Source organism: Chionomys nivalis, chromosome 18 (assembly GCF_950005125.1).
Source record: "Chionomys nivalis chromosome 18, mChiNiv1.1, whole genome shotgun sequence".
In the NCBI taxonomy this organism is placed as follows: domain Eukaryota; kingdom Metazoa; phylum Chordata; class Mammalia; order Rodentia; family Cricetidae; genus Chionomys; species Chionomys nivalis.
In genome coordinates this window covers 45,619,175-45,638,083 of record NC_080103.1, presented here as the reverse complement: position 1 = coordinate 45,638,083, position 18,909 = coordinate 45,619,175, and the positions used below count along the sequence as shown (strand labels likewise).

Below are 18,909 nucleotides of genomic sequence, written 5' to 3'. Positions count from 1 at the left end.
AAGTCTCAACCTAGAGTATGTGTGACTGTGTGTTCGTGTGTGTGTGTGTGAACTCAACAGAGAATAGCACAAACAGATGGGTTTAAAAGAAAAGAAAAGGAACTTGAGTCAGTGAAGCTACAGACACAGGTGACGATCTGAAGGTGACACTATGCCACTGTAAAACATAAAGACCTCAGGTTTAGAAGCAAAGCCGAAACCCTGGAAGCACACCAGCACCGCTGGGTAGAAATACACATAGTCCAGCTTATCCTCAGCACAGGTCATCTGCGGTCAGTCCCTGATGGTGTGTGTGCCTCTGCTGTGTGCTGAGCTCATGAGAAGCTGTGGCTGTCCATCAGCTGGACAGAACTCCATTCTGGGTATATAAATGATCTTATGCTAATCTCTCAGTATATTCATCTTGATGGAAAAGTTTTTTTGTGTGTTTATGAAGCAATTAATTTCTACAGGTTTAAAGAGGGATTTTTTTTTGTTTACCTCAATTGCTACAGATCTTCCTGCTTTCACCAAACTATGTTTTTTAACTTTTGTGTCAACTCAAAGACTGTGGTTTTTGAGGAAATTCATCCAAAAATAGAGGTTATGATTGTTCTTCATAAAGTGAGATGGTCTGGCAATTTTGTGCCCATGAGTTGTGTGGAAGAAATGTCTTAATAATGTAATGGGTAACCAAATACCTGTGTCTTTTAGGATATAGGACAGAGATAGGAAAGAAAATAGGAGAAAGAGCCAGGGGAGAAATAAACTAGAGGCTGAGATTATATTAAAATACTATACTATATTTTTGCTGTATTTGTTTTCTGTTCAAATCTAACCTAACAAAGTTTCCATATTGTATAAGTTATAATTAGTGGTAGTGTTAATTAAACTGATAAAAGAACATACGTAACAGAAGAAAAAGTATACATGATTGTGTTGTCTAACATGGGTGATACTAGCTATATTTAAGTTAAATTTGTTGAAAATTAGGGGTTGTTAGTTATATGTCAATTGTTTAGTGGTTCTGTGTCACCAGTGGCCTTTGCAGCCATAAAAAAAATTCCCATTATCACAAAAAGTTATGCTGGCTGATACTTGTCCAGCCAGTTATGACTATAAAGTAAAATGTCTACTTTAAAAAGATGTTATTATTTAAAAAAATAAACCAAAATGCAGTTGAGATCTCTCTTCTTGTATTTCTGATGAGTCAGAGAAAAGGCCTGTTTAAGTCTCATTTCTGCTTAAGTGGATAATTAGATTACCCTTCTTATAGTATTTCCAATAAAATCTATAGCTATGCAAACATATATTTGTGTGTAGATTTTATCAATCATGTAGCTAGGCAGATGATTTATGAAAATGTAACAGAAAATTTACACTAATTGGCCGAGAGAGGGGAGCTCCGACTCAAAGCTACTGCTGTATGCACATGTGCCCTAAGTGAGGTGTCCCATAAGGAGGCCTGAAGATATGGATGCGCATGCTAAGGAGGGACGGAGCGTGGCCTGAGGTGAAGGTCAGTGCTTTCATGTGGGACATGACTGATCACACTGGCGTGTGAGCTTTAGGCCTTCTTCCAGTCAAGAAGAACTGAAGAGAAGACTGAGCTGAATGAGAAGCTCAAGGTTCTACTGGTACAGCTCGTTGTGTGCTCCCAGTCACAGCACTGGGCTCGCTTACCGCTTTGCAGGGTCTGTTTCCCTCCGGAAAGCACTCCGCTGGGAAGCATGCCTGTCGGGGTCAGGCCCTTCAGGGTCAGAACACTCTCGCTCTCTTCTCTGGAAGACACAGAAGGGTTGTGGAAGTTAATGTGTGCTTTATTTCGTGAAGAAAAAAAAGATAGATAAGAACCCATATTTACCTCACATTGGCTTGTTTTATTCAAAATACAATCCATTTTAATCTATTTATACAGAGGGGGTGTTCTGTAAATGACTTCAGTGACAAAGTTACATTATGTAATTGTGGAGTTATGGCCCCCTGAAGATCCTGAAGGTGCTTCTGCCTTCATAACCACGTCTCACAAGGCAAAGCTGTTGCTTCAATGACAACAAGGACCTGTGTATCCAGTGAGCAGAAGGGCACGTGCAGGCTTGCTTTATCACGAAGGGCTTGGGAACACTCTATGAACCCCACCTATCAAAGAGGTGACTCTTACCTAAGGATCAGAAACCTGGAGATTGTTTCAGGGGGTCATTGAAGGCCTCTGTGTCATGTGACAGACACAGAGATAATTTCAGGGGTCACTGAAGGCCTCTGTGTCATGTGACAGACACACAGAGATTATTTCAGGGGGTCATTGAAGGTCTCTGTATCATGTGACAGACACACAGATTATTTCAGGGGGTCATTGAAGGCCTATGTCATGTGACAGACACACAGAGGGATGGTGCACAGGCAGGTGGGAACATTTCATTTTTTTTTTTTTTTTTTTTTGGTTTTTCGAGACAGGGTTTCTCTGTGACTTTGGAGCCTGGTGGGAACATTTCTGAGCTTTTATTTTTCAGCCTTTCCCTTCCCAGAGTTGCATACATGGAATTCTTTCGTTGTGCATATGGCCCTGTTTTAATATTGCTGCAAGAAAATAATTATTTCAGTTAAGCTGACCATCTAACATCACTTGGACTTACAGACTCAGTAGTTAAAGAAGCAGACCTATGAAATAGGAAGAACATATTATCTTCCCAGACGACAGATCCTACAATCCTACATGTGCAGGAAAAAGTTCACAATACATCTGTAGTGGTACACACTATACACACAGTACTGAGTAGGTCCAAGTACCAAACTCATTTTATGATGATTCCCAACATGACTGAAAAAGGATTTCTCCCTCTATCTGTACCTTTTGTCAGTTCAGAAACTGGGACTGTACCGTCCTGCTGCTCCATCTCGTAGCTACCTTCCCATTCCACAGCTCCGCTCATGGTGAACCTTGATGCCTCTGCTCCCACGCATTTCCTTCTCACACCGCACCATCTCATTTATCAAAAACAGCTGTGTTGACCAGCCACACACTCAACTCACCTATTCTCATTGGTGCGATTACCATACAACGTTACCCAATCAACTTGATAACACTTTATCACCCCAAAGCATCCCTGCTCTCACTGTTTACTTCCTTCAGCCCCAGGCAATGCCTCCATTATATTCTGCAGGCTGTTTGCACGCCAGACTGTAAACTAGAACTAGACCTAATCACGTTCCTTGTGAAATGTTTTAAATCCTACAGCAAAGGGAGGGAGAAGATGCGCCATAATCCACCTACACACCCTTTGTTCATGGAAACGATTGAGTAGATTGCAATCTAAGTAGAATACAGACGAATTGACAATTTCCATTTCAAAAGAGAAAAACAATTCAAGGAACGTTTTCTAGTGAAACATTTAAACTGTCAGAGTAAAGTGTTAAGATAGCTACTATGTGATACACAATCAAATTTCAAACAGACAGGGAGGAAAGACAACCTCACCTGAGAACTGAGAACACTCTGGCCATTTTGCCTATTGCTCGGATCTTGTTCCTGATGACCTCCTTCCGGGCTGCGGCCGTGGCTCCTGTATTTGAAAACAGAATTCAACAGTTAGCAACTTTTTATCTTGCCACAATTACTTTGCATGTGTCCCAGGGTAACGGTTAGACTACGCATAATCAGTTTTGCTTTGTTTGGTTTTGTTTTCCTTTTGCTATCTCTGAATTGAATTCAGATAACTGAACTTTAGATCACTGATGCCATGATGCGATCCTCAAGACCGACAAAGAGGAACTTGTGGTGAGTTTACAGGGGTGGAGCCCATGTGAGCAGAGACTGGTTAGGTTCTACGCCTTCTTAGTGTTTGAGTTTCTCCTCTCTTCTGCAGTAGAAGACAGTGAGGTAGTGTTTTTTATTCTTTATCTCCAAGCTGGAAGGTTACTTTAGGAAACTACTGGACTCTTAAAAATTCTCCCTAAAACTGAACAGACCGGAACCCCTGCAGACTCCATGATCTCTGAATAACCATTTGCGTTATTTACTGGTCATAAATACTTCTTTCAGCACTAGCCATTCTTTCAGCACAAGTTCTGCAGGGAAATGTGGAAAACTGAGCTGATTTTGTAAAGGACAAAGGTACACATGGTAACAAAAATGTCTGCACGGTCCTAGTGTGGGAAAGGTGACTCACTGGTTAAGGGCGCTTGCAGAGGGCCTGGGTTTGGATCCCAGAACCGACATGTTGATTCACAAACATCTGTAACTCCATATTCAGGAAAGCTGATGCCCTCTTTTGGCCTCTGTAGGTACCAGATACACATATGGTGCACACACACACATGCACATACATATATGCAGGCAAACACTCACACATAAAATAATATAATAATTATAAGTGATACGTGGCTGTACTTTACAATTTTTCATCTGAATGTTAAAAATCAGTCTATATGAGCAACTGCCAACACAAGCATTGTCTTAAAAATACTGTATGATCTTTAACAAATCTATTTTATTTGTTAATTCTCAAAATGTACAGAACACAGAAAAACACTTTTCTTGTTAAGATTTGCATGTGCATGTGTGTGTGTGTGTGTGTGTTACTGGGAATCGAATATAGGCACCAGTGAATGCTATGCATTGAGACACCCCCAAACCCTCTTAATGAAAACAAAATAGGTAAAGATATCTGTGATGGTTAATACTGTCAACTTGACTAACTAAGCAGTGCCGAGGAGATGAGTGAAGCACAGTCTCTGATGTTATCTGTGACAAAATGTCCAGGTTAATATGGGTGACGTCATCTTATAAGCTTGGAGCGTGGAGAAAATAGAAACGGAAGTGAGAAAGGCAGCTAATGTTGGCATTCCATCTTCTCTGTTTCCCAGAGTTGTTCTACCTACCCTGCCCCCTCTGCCACCACCAACCAAAATGCCTGACACTCTGAACCCAAACTGTCCTCTCAGTTGTCTGAAACCAGGAGGCCAAGCTCTGTCCCGGATGTTGTCTGAGACCAGGAGGCCAAGCTCTGTCCCGGATGTTGTCTGAGACCAGGAGGCCAAGCTCTGTCCCGGATGTTGTCTGAAGCCAGGAGGCCAAGCTCTGTCCCGGATGTTGTCTGAGACCAGGAGGCCAAGCTCTGTCCCGGATGTTGTCTGAGACCAGGAGGCCAAGCTCTGTCCCGGATGTTGTCTGAGACCAGGAGGCCAAGCTACCCTTAAGTAGTTGTTTTCTCACAAGTTTTTTCCACATGAGTTTAGAGGAAGTCAAAAACAGCGATTTTTAAAAATTCTATTGTGTCATACACATGAATATTTACAAATTTTACACACACAAACACACACACACACTCAAATTAAATTCTCCCCAAGCTCTGGTAAGATCAGAAGCATTCTTTTCTTTTTTTTCTTCTTTTGGATTTTTTGAGACAGGGTTTCTCCGTAGCTTTTGGTTCCTGTCCAGGAACTAGCTCTTGTAGACCAGGCTGGCCTTGAACTCACAGAGATCCGCCTGCCTCTACCTCCCGAGTGCTGGGATTAAAGGCGTGCGCCACCACCGCCCGGCAAGATCAGAAGCATTCTTAATTTTAAAGAACAATTTGAGCCCCTAAGGTTGCTGAGACCAGGATATATACATGGCATGTGTAATGTAGTTTTTTCTCTAATCCATGAGAAGAACAAGATTTTGAGGGAAATTCTTCTGTTTGTAAACATAACTTGGAATCGTCTTCCCTGTTTGTTAAGACGGAAGCAACTGCCCACTACCCTAACATTGCCGCATAAGAGAAAACCATGACAGCATGGACAATTCTGAACTGGCTAGAGATTCCCCCACCTTTGAAATTTTCTAAGTGGGAACAGAACAAACCGTCTTCCATGTGATTAGTCTTCAGAGATGATGTTTGTGCATATTCACATCACAGACACATGGTATCCCCAGGAGATGGGTACCAGCCAGTGACACAATGCCACCATCCATCTGACATCAGAGCAGCTCATGTTTCTGTCCGTATCTTTCTCTCTTGGGGCGACCACACCATGGTAACTACTCCCCTACGTTAATTGGCAGGACTTGCTATTTCCGCTATTCTGCCTGTAACTGGATGGAGTGGGTTCAGATGCAAGCTGGGGAAAAAACCTCTCCAGTGAGATCTGCGGTAATTCAGAGCCATGCGACTCCATCCACTAAGAATCCCTTGAGCTATTATCTACCTGATAGAACACCAGAGAAGAAAACAGTGCCATTAGCATTTGTAAATTCAGACTTTTCTGCACATGAAATTTTGTTCCAGACATCAAGTAGGGGACTGAACTCACTGGGTTTAGATTATAGGTGATTAATGACTGAGACTACTGAAGGACCTCCCTCCCTCCCTTCCTCCTTCCCTCCCTTCCTCCCTCCCTCCCTCCTTCCACCACTCTCTTCCTTTCTTCTTACGTCCTAAGTGGGATGGAAGTGGACTCTGTAGTTGAGCTCTCTACTGGCTTTAGAATTCTTCACTTCAGTTCTGACTGTGGCCTAATAGCTATTCTTTGTTTCTTATTTCCTACCCGCTCCTGACCAGTCATCCCAGAGGTCATGATGTGCTGGGCAAGGGATAAGCCTGGCCCTTTCGGGCATACGATCTGGCCAGATCGTGAAACCAATCCACTGACACACAGAACGGAAAGTGTGAGAGTGCTCCAACACAGGTGACTATATTTAGAAATGCAAACAAGAAAAGCAGGGAGCAGAGGTTAAGAGTCTAGAACTAAAACCGCACATCTTGAAGAGGAATGAGAAGGGTCGAACAAAAAAATCAAACCAGCGGGAAATACAGAAGAATGATCTCACAGAAAAATCTCCAGCAACGGACTTGTAAAAACCAAAACCAGAGCCACGGAAAGTAAGACTCTACGTAGGAAATGGAGGGAAATAAATTATGTGGAGACATGCTTCTCAGGTGAGGGCTGACCGGGAGAAGGCGGCTCAATGCTAAGCTTCAGCTGTGAAGTGGGCATTCTGGCGACCACAATCAACGTGCTACTGATTACATTTTCAGACCTAATGACTTCTTGTATACAATGTAACAATATTCCATCACATCCACACGGTCATATCTCCCAACAAACGGTGACTATCGAGATTTCCTGATGAAAAATTCTCTTTTGAGATTCTTTAAGAATGCAGTTAGAAATGTTATCGACCCTTTCATAAAACCAAAGTATTTACTCCAAAATTCAAATAAGTTTACCATAAACTCCAAGAGGAGACAGTAAGACTACACTGATCCCCTCTGCTCTCAAGACATCCTACGATTTTGTGGCTCAGCCTGGCCTCAAGCTGTAGCCCAGGCTGGTCTAAGTTCACGGCAATCCTCCTGTCTCAATTTCAAAGGTTCTGTGACTACAAGTCATCATAAATGTCAAGGTAAGATTTTTTTTTTCTCCTGGGAATAACCTTCAATGTTTTTCAATTACTCAAAGTCTCAAACTCATATCATGCAATCATAACTTCAGAAAATATAAAATACCCAAGCAGACTTGCTGACATGAATGATACGGGTTCTTATTAAATGCGATGGAATAAGCCATGGTGGAGAGTTACCATGAGCATGCCCTTAGACTTTGCACTGCACACCTGTTTGTCAGAACTGCCGGAGATCATCAAGCCGGTTGGGAAATGCACATCCCATTACAAATTGTCTCCACCCATAATGCGTGTGGCAGTGAAGTCAGCAAAATAAATGTGCGTGCTCCAGACTCTGCTTTACATACTACAGGCAAATATGATATCATATTGACTCTTCTTGGTACTACCTTGCCTCAGTTGCGGTAACGTGCCGTGGTAAGGGAGATATATAAAACACCTTTTACAGAAACACTCTGGTATTTTTCATTGAAAAGAATGTAATCTCTTATTTTAATTCAGAAACCTCAAACTGAAAGGTATTATTATTCCATATGCTAAGAAAAAGAGTAATTTGAAAGTAAAATTTAACTTCATTTCCATTCTAACTTTTTTATTGTTTCTTTTTTCAACTTCGAAGTTCTGTGCCTGAAGCACCATTCTATTACTTCTGGAATCAAGCAACTTCACCCTCTATTTTCTTCAAGTTGGGGAGGCCAATATACAGATCAAGGAAATCTAAATCTGTGTCCTCCCTGCCCTTCGTGGTACAACCTCTCCCCACCTGCTCCTGCCCCCTTCACTTCCCAGGAAAGAGACGTGTGCCAATTGGCTGAGTGAGTGCCACCACCTCATACAGGGTGGATTTCAGCCTGGAAGCTGCAAACAGCACTCCAGATGTGCGGGCAGGGCTAGAAGGAAGAGGTTCTAACCACACTGAGAACCTGCCATGTGGGAGGTGCTAGCCTTCTGGCTCAGTTCACAGTTAGCGTGGAGGAGCTTCCGCTACCTCTATTAAGTCCAGGCAAACCGAGTCAAAGGTACATTTGGGAAGAAATGCTGGCTTTGAGAGAGGAGTGAGAGAACAGGTTTGCAAGTCGTGGTACCTGTGTCCCATTGTTCTTTATATATGACACGGAGATGCATGAGCTAAGTGAAAAAAAAAACAGTGACGGATGCTCTTCCCTGGCACTGCGTTTCTCTACCCGCTACTCTTAATACACAGCAGAATGTGGAGCTGAGAAGACACTGTCTTCAAAGTGGAATCAAAGAGAGCCTAAGTAGGTTAAACACAGTCTTAGAGCTGTAAGACGAGAAGTTTGCCAGCTGTGTGGAAACTTTATAGTCCTCATTGTAAAGAGGAGAAGAAATCAGCCTCTAAATGCTTTTATTATAGGGCTAGAGAGTTAGCTCAGTGATTAAGAACACATACTGCACTTAGACAGGACCAGAGTTTGGTTCCCAACACCCATACTGGGCAGCTCATACCTTCCTATAACTCCAGCTGCAGGGTAATCAATAGCCTCTATTGGTCTCTCTTTGTACCTGCACACACACACACACACACACACACACACACATTTAAAAATATAATAAGGTTAGATAGTTTTAATTTAATTTTTAATGGAAAAGCTAGGAGAACATCTCCACTGCTTCCTTCATTCTACTGGCCTTAAATCTTTTCTATTATTTAGGGTTCCTTCATGAAAAGATCTTGAAATAATTCAAATGTGTCCATAATATGTGCATTGAAAAATGTCATACAGAACATGGACTCAAACACCACAAACTTCTTTAAAGGGTGAGCATGTTTTATAGCTTATTATTTACTGGTAGACTTCACATTCCTTAAATCTTTAATTCATATTCAAAGACGACATATATATTTACTTCTTATCATTTTCCTAGGTTTGTTAAATTCAACAAATTCATCATGTTGGGAAACTACACTTTCTGAAAATATTATTCTATTACAGACCATTGTCAGTCTGTCCATAACCAGAAATTAGAGATTCTTTCAGATTTTACTTTTGCCAAAGAGAGTGACAACTGAATGTGAATAAGGCTACTTACAGGGTGACACATAAGGGGTTAAAATGTGAAGTATCTCAATTCTACAGTAAAGTAAAAATAGCTTGCTTTTATCTACAATTAATATTTCTGAACTATAGGATACAATGAGAAAGAGAACATGACACCAGATACATGCAAAAACCTAACAGAACTGCTCTTCACAGTTCCTCACAGATGGTGATGGCATTTATGTATATGTGGGTGCCTCATTTGGGAGAATACATGCTCCAAATTTGTGGTAAGCCTTCACTAAGCCTTGTCTTTCCATTCTTGACCCAGCTTAAGAGCAGTCAACTAGAGCTGCTGCGTTAGAAAGGACTGCCATGCCTTCTAGAAGTGACGTCAACATCCCCTTGTTTCAGCACATTTTCCTAGACAACTGTGACCCAGGACCCTGGGCTTTGGGAGGGAACCACAGTGCTGTGCAACTGTCCTTCTTCTGCTGGAAGTGCTTCAATGCCGCAGCCCCCATTGACCCCCATTCTGCCCTCCAAGGTTAAAGAGTTATAAAAACCATAATGCTATAAACATAATCACTTTAAAATGGCATGGCTATATGACTGTTGCCAGTGGCATATTTTATGGTAACAATTTAGTTACCACTGTCATACATTTAAAGAAAAACCCATGAACAAGATCTTCATAGGTATTTATGCACCTTATTACTTTCCATCTTTGAAATTGCATTTCCATTCAATTTACTTAATTTTTAGTGCATTATAGACTGTGTGTTTTAAAAGTCTTAAATTTTCTGAGACAGTAGGTCCTAAATGTTCAAAAATTCTTTCAGAGTATCTGTCACAACTATAATTACTTCATAATTCAGCCAAAGAGCACAAACACATGATGTTTACAAATGTAAATATGCATCGAAATACATTTTACAGGAACTGATCTCTGAATGACAGGGACAGGAAGGCAGTGACCCTGTTTTGAATCAAGAAACTTCTTTAATCTTCCCAGTGACTGGGTCCAGGGAGACCACAGTCCTTAGAATGGAAAAAGGCAATTGAGAAAGAGGCTGGCTGCCTTGAGGCCTGAACTACGGCTGATTGCTTTTTGGACCGAGGATGTGAAGATGGGGGTCCCTTTAAAGTCTCCTAAAATGTCTTTGGTGATGCAGGCAGACCTCATAACCCAGCCTGCAGACTGTTCTAGAGACAACTAGGTAACTCAATTTCCGAAGAGACTGCTATTAGAATTTCTCTCCTGAAAAGACATAGTTCACAATCTGTACTGCAACCATCCAGGCAGGGTCAGTACTTGCTGAACCAATTCTTAAGACAGTTAGGTTCTCCCAAGTGTAGACTGGGTTTTTCCTTTGTATTTAAACTCTACTGTGTGACACCCACAGCTGGAGCCCACTGCCTATCTCTAAGCCACCTACTCTGTACCTTTCCAAAAGTTCTGGCACTTATTGGAAATCTTGCGAGGTGACAGGTGACAGTGGCGTGATACTTGGCATAAAGCTACTCTACTATCCCCTTCTGAAAGCCCCAGAATATCTTCTAAAATATAAATTAAAAAAAAAAACACAAAAACCCTCTAGTGCATAAGAGCTTTTAAGGAAGGACAGGTGATGAGACCCTTCCTGTCCACCGTCTGACCAAAAAACATAAGTGAATTCTTGCATAGAAAGCCCTAAAGAGGACCTAAGTACCTGTACTGTCACCAGCTGGTCATTTCCTACTTAGTGAAAAGAACTTCATTTACAAACACTAATTTGATTCTGCAATTCTGCATGTCTCTGTTTACTGAGATGGTATTTTCAATCAGTGTAGTGACTACTGCACAGAATCAAAGAAATGGACCATGCTTGTTATTCTTACTGGGGCGAAAATTCAAGATTTTAGAGATCTATAAAATTTTTAAGGAATGGCCCACATAACCAACGTGTGCCTTACCAAGGACATTAAAGTTCCTCTGTTTATCAACGGAGAAACTGAGAGCCGGCCCAGATCCACTTGGGGCAACCCCTTTGTCAATAGAAACAAATCAAAACCAAACCAACATCAATTTCTTAAACTGCTAACAGAAGATCAAAAAACAAATGTCAAGTTAATAAGTAGGCTTATTTTCTAAGAATGAAATACTTAGCATGGCTAGGCATCTCTCAAGGAACCAGGGCTATAGGTGAAGAGGCAATGGCTTTAATAGTCCTTTATTATGAGCCTGATTAGTCATGCATGCTGCCCTGGTAAGTCTTTATTATCATCTGACACAAACTTGGAAGACATAGTTTCAATTGAAGGACGGTTCAAGTCAAACTGTCCATGTCTTTGAGGAACTGCCTTTGGTGTTTATTGACATGGGAAGGCCCAGCCCCAGCGTGGCAGTGCTATTCCTAGGTATGTTGTCCTGAGTTGAGTAAGAAAGTTGGCGGGGGGGGGGGGGGGGGGGAAGGAGGGAAAGGGAGGAGAAGGGAGGGGAGGGGAGAGGAGAGCCCCAGTAAACAGCTTTTCTCTGGTTCCTGCCTCCAGGTTTCTAACTTGAGTTCTGGCCTTGACCTCCTTCAGTGGTGGGTTGTGTAAGCCAAATAAACCGTTTCCTGTTCAAGTTGCTATTGGTCACAGTGTTTGTCTGTCATAGCAAGAGGATAGCAAACTCGAGCCTGTGCGGAGGACTATGAGAAAGCATATGGCCTAGAACACATTTCAACATCCAAGGGACTGATACATGTAGTATTAAAATTTCTCCTCTGAATGCCCACTATTTGTATGTGGAGAGTGGGCAAACAGTGAAGTGCTAGGTTTGTCACACACATTACAGTGTACATAAAAGTTGAGGGTCGTATGATAACATACATGTCCTATGTAGGGGCGAGGAAAGAAATGCAGCTTCACCGCTGGCCAGTGAATGATCCAGGCGCGGTGGCATGTGCTGAGCTTATCTGAAACAAGCCTATTTCAACATCTGCAGGCTCATAGCACAGGCTAGGAGTCTGGTCAGGAAAGAGAACACGTGTGCAGGAAGGCTTTGCTTTCCCGACTCTCCCTCAAAAAACCAGCAGGGAAAATGAGCACTGGGTTTGGGCTGCTGCCAGTGCACAGCAGCGACTCAGAGTCCTAAGGCCAGCACTGCAAACGTTCGGGAGCGCTGTGCTCGAGCCAGTGACCCGACTGCGAAACTTCAGATGATCCTGTAACTGACTCGGCCACTCCTTTAGATGAACTGGCATGCGCGAGAGCCGGAGCAGCACAGGGGTAAAGATCGTGTGCCCGAGAATAAACGACCTGGCTGGAGCCTTGCTTCAACGCTGACCACGTTTCTATTCTGGGTGACTTAGGAAGCCTCAGTGTGCCTCTTCTCATGATCTATACACTAGTGTTCTACACGCCCTGCTCAGGCCATCCATGTAACACTCAGAACGATTACATGGAGGTGGTTATGTTCCTCTACATTTGAAGGGGACACATACAAAGAAGTTATTTGCTCAAAGCCACCAGCTGCAAAGACACGATGCAGCTGGCGTTCTGTATAGTAGCATGCTGCTGGCTTACTTCAGAGGTCTGTGGGGGAATTAAATAAGAAGCATGTTCCTACAGCCAACCTCCAGCAAGCAAGGATGCAGGTACAGAACAACCTGCCGAGGCACTTAGCTCGGAGCCTCGGTGAATGGGAAGGGCTCAAATGGGTTAGCTGGAAGGAAGAAAACGCTTGAGCTCTGTTGTTTCAACCCTGGCATCTTCTTTGTGTAATAAGTCTGATCATGTGATTCTGGTGACTATCAGGCAGCGCTGAGATGGGGCCTGGTCTGTGTTTTGAAGCCAACCAGGCTCAAGGATGGACTCCAGATTGAGGGAACAGGCGGAGAATGACAGGAGCCTGGTAAGTCCCCAGAACAAGGTGATGCCGCACCAAAACATGCACTGCCCAAGCACAAGAAAGATTTCTAATTCCAGAGTTTGGAAAAAATGGGAGGCCAGCTTCTCCTGAGCTAAAGATGAAAGAACAAAATAGAGTTCTCATAAGAGAACACAATCTCACAGAAAAATAAAACTATGCAATTCAGAGTATTTATATAATTTTTAAAGTATAGCCATTGTATTAGAGATCAAATACATTCTCTGAGGGGAATGTTTCATTTGCTCTGGACTCATGACAACAGCTACAACCTCTGCAGTTATTCATCCAGTTACAGGATATATAAAGACAAATACATAATGCAATATTAAAGTTGAGATATTCCATACTTCACTTAATTTTATTTGTTTCCAATGACTGCCTTCTTTTTTTTTTTTTTTTTTTCTTTTTTGGTTCTGTCATAATTACAGCAACCTATCTGCTTCTTTTTGCTTTGGACATTATAATATAACATTTCTTTCTTCCTTTTGCTTCCTTCAAACCCTTCCTCAGAGCCCTTCTCGCGCTATAGTCTGGTGTCTGAGTGTCAAAGTTACTGTCTTGAGATTTCATTTTCTGGCCAGAATCGTGATGCCCATCCCATCTACAGCATCGTAGGAAAACACCTTCTACCATCTGTGTCCAGCCTGCTCCCTCACTCATTGACACCCCACCCCCCTGTGTGTGTGTGTGTGTGTGTGTGTGTATAAACAATTCTGGAGACCAAGTTCACTCACAATGGATTCGCCATTAAGAGTCTGTCATTAGAAAGGGTAAGATGGAGCGGGGAACAGGAGGAGGAGGGAGGCGGAACTGTGGTTGGTACGTAAAATAAAAAAATAAACTTTTAAGTAATAATTTAAAAAAAAAGGAATCTGTCATCAGCCCAGATATAAATGCTTATTTTTCTGAACCCTGGTGTGGGCACGTTGAGTCACGTGCACCAGTTTTACTCAAACACGGACGTGACAGAAGCCATCCTCCTCAAACTGACTGGTTTTCCCCTCAGTGCCTAGGTCTGCACCACAATTAGCTTTCATTCCCACTGCTTCTTAACCTCAGTTCTGCGAATTCAACAGAACTGAGAACAGTTTGAAATGCTTAGAAGTTCTTTGGAACAGTGTCCTTTAGATTGTACTCTGACCTTTGTTCAGATCTAACCACTTCAACTGAGATAATTTCCCACGTTCCTAAATTACACCCTTGTCCATCCTTTATTTATGTCCATGCATGATTTCAGGCCTGAGAACCGGGCCGCTGTTATGCTAACTTGTTTTCAGGTTACGCTTGAGTGTAGCCAGGAGAACCACACAGCCACCCGGGGAGCTCATTGTGCTTCTCTATCTGTTTTATATTTCTGCATAAAGATTTGGTATATTATGGGGGAAAATACCTGGTGCCTATACACACAAAGCCATGTGCCTCCCAGCATTGAAAAACAAATACAATAAACAATTCACAACTATTTCCTGTTCCCCCTTAAACCATCAATTACTGCAGGGTATACAATTTTCCTCCCTATATTGCACACCAAAATGCTGTATTCAAAAACGGTTGGCTTGGAAATAATACTCTGAGACACGAGAACACTTATGAGTAGGCAGTTCTTCAGCATGAGGCGGAGGAGACATCAAGAGTAAAATTTTCATGCTTAAATGATTCACCCCTTTAGATTTTTAAAGTTAAAAAAAATTACATTTAGATACTGTCAATACTTGCTGAAAATGATCCCTTGCCTCTGGTGGTAAAACCTGCATACTTAGAGTCCCCACGTACTTTTCAAGGAGCGTGACTTGTGTCAAAAGGGTGTCATGGGTGGTAGGTTAAGTATCTGTCGTGGGACTAAGTACAATTCTTGTAGAAATTCATACAGCTAAACCCTTAAACCCTCTCAGGGCTACCCCAGGGGCCACCAAGATGCCACAGTAGGCTTTACAGATCCTAGCTTTACACTTTGCAAAGTTCCGTGTTTGACATTTTAAAGCAAGATGAGATAAGTAGGGAGTCACTGTGGGATCTGTGATATTCCATATAAAGGATTGCCTGGTAATTCAAAGGCAGAACATTTTGTACACAGTTGAACGGTTTCACAGAAGCCTGGGGAAATCTGGTCAGCTCACATGGTTGACGACTTGCTTGTGGTTAGCATTTGGATAAGAAGACATGTGGATAAGGACATGGGTTCTACCATGTGGCTTTCTCCTTAGCTGAAGGCAGAGACAGAAATTCTAATGTAATATTGTCTTTCCAGGGCAGCCTGGAACGACACTTGGCTTCTAATATGTTCCTTTCATTATTCTCCCTTTCTGCTCCTATGCTACAGAATCTCAGATTCACCTCCGGAACATTTTCTTGTTAGTAAGGCTTATCAAATATTACAGTCTCAAACATAATTTGTATTTAAAAAAAAAAAAAGTGATCTCAGAGTCTATGACTTCAAGACCGAAAAGCAAAATCCCAAATGAACGAATGTGCCTCACTCACAAATCTGTCGCTAGCATTCTGGTGCTCGCTGCCAGCCTAGCTCTCTTCACTGTGGTAATAAACCAAACAGAAGCCGTGGGGCTAAAAAATCTCTCATTTCTGGGAGTCTTGCCCCCTCCTCGGGACCATTTATGACTCCATATTTAAAATGAATCTTCTTCAGAAATGAGGATTAACTACCAAATGAGAGTCACCGACTTGGGTTTCTTTCTTGTCTAAAATGTCTGGGTAAAAACGAAGCCTAAATTGAAAGCAGACTCGTTTTATCATCCAAAATCAGAAGTGGGAAGGAAAAGGAACAGAGCACATATGAATTAGGGCCTTAGAAGACACTCCAACCTTTTCATGATAACGGCAGACGGTTTGTATTCGGCGTTCAATACTGAAGCAAACAAACAAAAATGAATAGGAAACAATACAAAAAACCGTGTAAGCCAATGTGAAAGAAATCCTTTTAAAACAGACTCCTTTTAAGGCAGAACTTATGGGAGAGAAATATGGTGTGACCAGAGAACCTTCTGTGTGTTCTCATGTACCTAAGGGTTTCAACATAATGAAATGCTTATATCTTCTTAGAGACGATGATGCTGAAACAGGTAGATGGAAACTACCTCCTGTATTACCTTTCTGTGCGTTCGGAACAAGGTCTCAACACGTGGCCCAGGCTGGCCTTGAACTCACAGTCCTGCTTCAGTTTCTCAAGGGCTACACTAACGTGTCTGAACAATGTTTATAAAGTACTTTCTGTTTTATTTGACAACAAAAAGTATGTCCATGTTTTCCCTCATTTTCCCACATTCTCTCTCTTCCTCCTTCCCTTCTCCCTCTTTCTTTCTAATCATGCTGGTTCTAAGGAAGAGATTTAGAGCATGGGAATCTAAGGTCTTGGGCATCTCAAGTTCCCGAGAACAAGGCAGATGCATGGGCTATTCCGCCTTCAGGTTGTTACTTTACTAGCTATATATATTTTAGACCTTTACATTGACAAACTTTTCTTTATTTCCTATGTTGCAATGGGAATAATAATCCAAAGGTTGTCTTCAAGACAAAAGACAATAACAGCCCAATAAAATGTCTAGTAATCTTAAAACAAATCATCATTAATTTTTTGGTGTCCAAAATAATAAAATGAATGGAAGTGTTTATTATGTACCGGCAGCAACTTAGAACGACAGGGTGACACTTCTAAGTGTCAGCGGCTGTCACTCAGCATCATCATCACTGACTTCTAAAGGGGAGGTGACAGATCTGGAAGGCAGTGTGGGGAATCCCTCCTTGCTGAAGGCCTTGCAGACACTTAGAAGTCAACCTAATATGACAGAAACATGAGCTGTAAGCTTCTATTATTACCCCTGACTTTTTAGTTGCCATTGGATATGGGGCAGAAGATTGAGAAGGGCTAGATGAATCACTCATCATGAGGCGGCCCCCACCTAAAATAAGAAGCGGTTGAAGGAAGTGCTTTAATTGAGCCCTTTGATGTCTGCAGCAAACAGATGAGGAGCCTGGAAGGAGCCCAGGACCACCTCTCAATGACAGGCAGGTTTCAAATATGGAAAGGATGAGGCAACAGAAGTGCAATCTTCCCCTACAGTTGGGGATGCTGTAAAACAAACAAACAAACAAACAAACAAACAAACAAACAAACAAAAACTCAAATATATGCTGCTATATCCCAAAGAGATCCAAACAGCTCCAGGGTGTCTCACAAAACTTCTTTGAGCATTGCAGAAATCCATTCATTTCAGAGTCATGATAAAATAAATGGCTACGAGTCACCTTGTTTGGCCCGTCTAAGATGGTCAGTACTCAGAGTTGGACATACTTGCCACTAAAACGTTTATCTCTGTGTATTTCCACCAACACTGAGGGCATTTCTGAGAACTGAGCTAACACTTCAGTCATACTTATAGCCATAAAATGAGAGGGTAACATTCACTAGTATTTGTTTCAGACTCGGGATCCTAAGACCCTTAATTTTCTAATAGGACAGACAGACCCTGAAACTGCCAAACACTTAATGAAGAGCTGCTGGTCTTGGACTGGTGTTAGGCGATGCTGAATATTCCTTATCTATTTTGTGTCTGAATTTCTAAACTTAACGTTCTGTTCTCATCTGACACACAGAGAAAGCAAGTCACAAAGGAACACCTGAGCATTCTCCTCAAGCAATCAGCTTCTTATCAATCCAAAATTGATGATCAGAGAGCACCTTCCCCTGTGGAAACTAATTCTCCTCCTTTAGTTCTCTCGAAGTCCTTCTTTGCAGGAAAGTTATGTCTATGGGAGTGTGCAAATGTGTGTGCACGTGTGTGTGCACTTGTGTGCCACCGATCACATGAAAGCCAGGGCTCGTCTTCCCTTGCTCTCTCTCCACGTTGACGCCGTCTCTCACTGACCCTGAAGCTTAGTCGTCAATTAGTCTACACTCGACGGCCAATGTGCTTCAGAGATCTGCCTGCCTTTCTCTAGGCCCCTCCATTCCCCCCAGCTCTGGCACTGCAGGTGTACATTACCATTCCTGGCTTTTGAGTGGGTGCTGGGGATCAGTGACGCTCTCTTCCCCAACCCCAAGGTGCTTCTGGGAAATCTGAACGCTGTGCTGTGAGGGAAACTAGGTTCTTCACTCCCGCCATGTGCTCTGGAGGCCGACCAGCCAGGGTGAATCTGCCCCAAGTGCTGCCCCCAACTCTCCTTTCTCTCCTCACAAAAGAAACTAAGGGAGTCTTTCTCCTTACTCTGACCAAGGGAAAGAAACAGTGATTTGGTAAAAGGAAGAGATTGTACACTACTTGCTGAGCAAGGACTAGAGACAATGGCGCCTACCTTCTCCAAGAAGTAGACAGCAATGCTTTGACTTCTTTCTGTTCATCTCTAAACTTGAAGCAATTGTCTGGAGCAGCCAAACACTTTTAATAGAAACCAAGCTTTTCTTAAAGTCTTAATGCTGCTTGAAATTTTGAAAGCACCGATTGTGTTAGTGCAGCTGGCAGAACAGACTTAAGCTAAGGCAGAGAGTGTCGTTCAAAAAGGAAAAAATATTGACAGAAAGGGAGTAGTGAAGGAACGTGTACCTTAAGGACTTAAGTGTCAAGTCCAGCTGGCGAGGTCAGGCTGGGTTCCCCCAGACCAACTCTCTGCATTTGACTAGGGCAATGCTGTATTGT

The 18,909-nt window shown here is 42.4% G+C and overlaps 1 protein-coding gene across 2 annotated transcripts in view; it reads right to left on the bottom strand.

Annotated features, from left to right (window-relative positions):
* The window catches only part of Ppp3ca (protein phosphatase 3 catalytic subunit alpha), a 275,304-nt gene that overhangs the window by 7,148 nt on the left and 249,247 nt on the right, over nucleotides 1-18,909 (bottom strand). For both annotated transcript variants that reach the window (XM_057793038.1, XM_057793039.1), the window contains exons 11-12: nucleotides 3,455-3,539; nucleotides 1,663-1,760 (exon numbers count right to left, since the gene is read on the bottom strand). In XM_057793038.1, the coding sequence (XP_057649021.1) occupies nucleotides 1,663-1,760; nucleotides 3,455-3,539 (183 nt within the window). The remainder of the gene's footprint in view (nucleotides 1-1,662; nucleotides 1,761-3,454; nucleotides 3,540-18,909) is intronic.